Consider the following 4229-nt stretch of genomic DNA (forward strand, 5'->3'; position numbering starts at 1 on the left):
ATAAATTGCGCATTATGCAATTCAAATACAAAACAGAATCTATAAATATTAATCTCCAGTTTTGTTCTTTTTTAAATAAATATAAAAATTCTAAAATTTATTTAAAACTCGAACAGCAATTATTGTTTTATGTACATACTTATAGACATTATTTTATCACTTATGAATTCCGTGGGTGGTAGTAACAGTATTGAAGTGGGTAGTAGTAACAGTATTGAAAACAGCCAAACTGAATTAATTCGAATAGGGACTTTTTGGGTTAATATCGAAATAGAGAATAAAACCGAAGTTGTGAAAAAAAAAAGGATTGATAATCCCAAAAGCAGAATAAGATCGAAATTAGCAGAAAATGACTAGTATTAAAATTTTTCTTTAATTGATAGACTGCCTGCCCAAACCAAAACCTCTGTCGATATAGCTCCTTGCATGTTCTACTCCTCGTATGTTAATTAAAATTAAAATACGTTGATTAGACATCATTTTTTTTGAGCAGTTAACTTTCGATACTATTCTGTCTACCCTATTTTCGATAATTATCTACATTTGTGAATTTCAAAAAAAATACTTTTTGACATTATTCAGAAAATCATAATTTCGGTCTTAAACATTAAAATGGGTTTCCGTCAGTTTTTTTTACGATCCTAAGCATTTTTCCGAGGGGTTAATTTTCAATACTATTCTGCTTTCCCATTTCCGTTCCAAAATTGTTTTCTTAACTGCGCGTTGTAAATAATTTATGAAAATAAAAATAAAAGAATTAAAAATAAAGTAATTAAAATTAAGTTTTCTCTAGTTGTTATTATGTGGGTTTTTTATGTATACTTATATTCATTTTAAAGTATTATACTAAGTTTACTTATTATTTTATATTATTTTTATAAAAATCAATTATAAAATTAATGCTTGGTAAATAATTAAATACTTTCTTAAAAAACTATTTAATACGAACTTTGATGTATAAGCTATGTTTGAATCGTGACCAAAACAGGGAAACAAACGCATGCGCAATTTAAAATATTGAAGGATAAACTTAAAGCTTAAATCAAATTGTAAACAACTATTTTATATTTTATCGGAATGATATAAAATGATGGGAAGTTTATCATTATCCTGCTTTTTGTTTGCTACTTTTATTTATAACTTTTCGTATGCCAGTTTTATTGAAGATTGTCCAAAACCGACAAGTGTTCTTAAAAATACGGTAGTTAAAGCTCAGGAGTCGATTGCAAGAAATGCAACTTTGATTGATAAAATAGACGACACAACCAGTGCGTCTGAATGTTACAACCTATGTTGCAGCTATGCTACATGTAACGTTGCTTTAATTCGTTTTGAGAAAATATATGATGATGAAAATGAAGAAGTTATTAAGAAGAGTTGTTATTTATTTGATTGTAAATCACCATCTGTTTGCACTTATAAGCAGCAAAAAGATTTTGCAGTTATAATGTTGGACAGGCCTAATAAGCAACTTTTGAATTTTAATGTTGAACAAACAAATAAGACTCCAAAAAATGAATTAATTTCAAATGAAGAAAGTGAGTTTTATCTCATTATACTCTGCTTACGCTTGTTTTATTACTTTCATTTCATAATCAACATTTTTTTTTGACCTATATTCTGTAGCTTTTTCTTATTTTAATTTTGTACCTTTTATTATTGAGTTCAATAAATTTCATCATCTGATGATAATGAAATTTATTTAACTCAGTAATAAAAATTAAATCATCATCATCATAATCATCATTGTCATCATCAATGTCATCATCATCAACATTATTTTTGTACAATTTTTTGTTATCAGTTTGAATCAATAAGCTTTTGCTTTTAAAATTAAAAACCTTTAATTTTAATTTTATTGGAAATCTAAGAGCCCTATCCATATATAGAGTATTTTTGGTCAATATATTACCTTTGTCTCTAAACCAAGGAGATTGTTAAATATTAGGATGGTGTAGTTAGATTCATCATTTTTCTTATTCATAATTACTTATAATTACTATATTTAAAAATGCTTTGCAAAATTTAATTTGTTTTAAACAGTCTGTTGGTTTTAATAATGGTTTTCTGACAGTAACACAGCAACCCAGTTTATGGTCTATTAGTCTTCTGTTAACTGTTTTCTTGATACTTGATTTTTAAGCGCCAGGTTATTTCTTGAGCAATTTTTTGCTCAAGAAATAAACCTGGCGCTTTCAGGATTTTTTCTGTCAGTAAATCCTAAAATACCAGTTAATGTATATACTTAAAAAAAATGTATGTACTTAGAAAAAAAAAGAATAATGAAAGAAAAGATTGCTGCCCCATGCTAAGCCCTCAATCAATATAGTAGCACTCGGCTGCAAGTCAGGCTATTTGTCAGTCGATGTACGTACTGAATCCCCTGGCAGCAGGCTATTTCAGTGTGACATCAGAGTGCTTATCTAAACTAGCAATTTAAGTTTTTAATTTAAATTTAAATATATATATATATATATATATATATATATATATATATATATATATATATGTATATATATATATATTATATATATATATATATATATATGTATATATATACATATATATACACTGCAACCATTTTCTATAGACGTATGTAGAATTTAGCAGATTTACAGTGTTACAGTGGTAATAAAATTGTTCTAACGGTACTTTTGAATAAATATATGTAAGAAAACAATGATCCATTATGCATCTGATCATTAATTGTCTTGATTGTATAAAAATATTTAAATTTTTAATATTCACGTGGAAATTTTCTACAGACGCACTAAAGTTTTGACAAGATTTGTCCCAAATTTCTTATATTCTGTAGTATTTTTTATTTTGTGAATCAAAATTAAGTTGAACTTAACCAAATGACGAAAGGAAAGGTCCTTACTGATATTGAAAATGGTCAAATATTGACTTATCATCGAGAAAAAGTTCCAAATTGAGAAATTACTAGAAGTTTGAAAAGATCAGATCACCTTATCCGTAATTTCTTGAAAAATCCAACAGATTATGCAACAATCAAGAGGAAGCCAAAGAAATCTAAGGTTTCAGGCCGTGAAAAACGCAGAATTGTTCGACTTGCATCAAATTCATCAAAAAGTTTGAAAGCAATTAAGTCAGATTTGGGTTTAAATGTTTGCAAGGAGACAATTAGGAAAGTTCTTAAAGACAGCCCACACATTGTGCGATCTAAAATGAATAAAGCACAAAATTTGAAGCCTGTTCACAAACAGAAACAGATGGAATTCGCCAGCGAAAACATGGCACGTGATTGGGAACAAGTAAGAAATTTTAGATTAAATTCTCATGAATACGAAAGATGTCTAAATAGCTTAATATTTTTGTTTTCAATACCAGGTGATTTTTTTGGATGAGAAAAAGTTTAATCTTGATGGGCCTGATGGTTTTAGTGGCTACTGGCGTGATTTGATGAGAGAACCCAAATATTTTTTGACAATTTTGGTGGTGGATCTTTGATGGTTTGGCTTGGGTTTTATGCAACAGGAAAGTTAAATTTACCATTTACATCTTGCAAAATGAAAAGTTCTGAATACATTGATGTGCTAAAATTATGTTTGATTCCATTTAAAAACAAATATTAACGCAAAAAGTTGTCCAAGCTTTAGTCTCGTTACTAGTGTGAATGCTGGTGTTGTTTTTCAACAAGACAACGCCAGTATTCACACTAGTAACGAGGCTAAAGCTTAGTTTGAAGCTAGAAAAATTGACCAAATGTGTGGTGCCCTGCTTGCAGTCCAGGTTTGAATCCTGTTAAAAACATCTGGGGAATCATTGTAAGACATATCTATACTGACCAGAAGCAATATAACTCTGTGGCAGAGCTAAAAGTAGTGGTATCAGAATGCTGGGAAGAAATGGAGCCAAAAGCGCTGGAAAACTTTGAGGGAAGATTGCCAAAACAAACTTATCAAGTAATTGAGCGCAAAAGAGGTCCAATCGAGTACTAAAAATGTGATAAAAACATTTTTTTTGATAGTTTTGTTAAAAATGTGAACTGCGTCTATAGAATTTATCTAATATTCTAATAGTCAGCTATCTTTTGAATTTAATTCATTTACGATTGACCTCTTTTCAAATTTGGTATTATTTTTTGATAATTTTCATTATTTTCTGATACTTTATTTATAATTTATTGAAATACACTATAACAATAAAGTTAAGTACATTTTTAAGACATAATCCACATGCGCTTATAGAAAATGGTCGCAGTGTAT

The 4229-nt window shown here is 28.6% G+C and overlaps 1 protein-coding gene across 1 annotated transcript in view; it reads left to right on the plus strand.

The window, feature by feature from the left end:
• The first annotated feature begins 824 nt into the window (after positions 1-824).
• Positions 825-4229, plus strand: part of LOC100202862 (uncharacterized) — an 11560-nt gene continuing 8155 nt past the window's right edge. Inside the window, exon 1 of the mRNA XM_065800255.1 lies at positions 825-1538. Within this exon, the coding sequence (XP_065656327.1) occupies positions 1088-1538 (451 nt within the window). The 5' untranslated portion in view covers positions 825-1087. The remainder of the gene's footprint in view (positions 1539-4229) is intronic.

Source organism: Hydra vulgaris, chromosome 06 (assembly GCF_038396675.1).
Source record: "Hydra vulgaris chromosome 06, alternate assembly HydraT2T_AEP".
NCBI lineage: Eukaryota > Metazoa > Cnidaria > Hydrozoa > Anthoathecata > Hydridae > Hydra > Hydra vulgaris.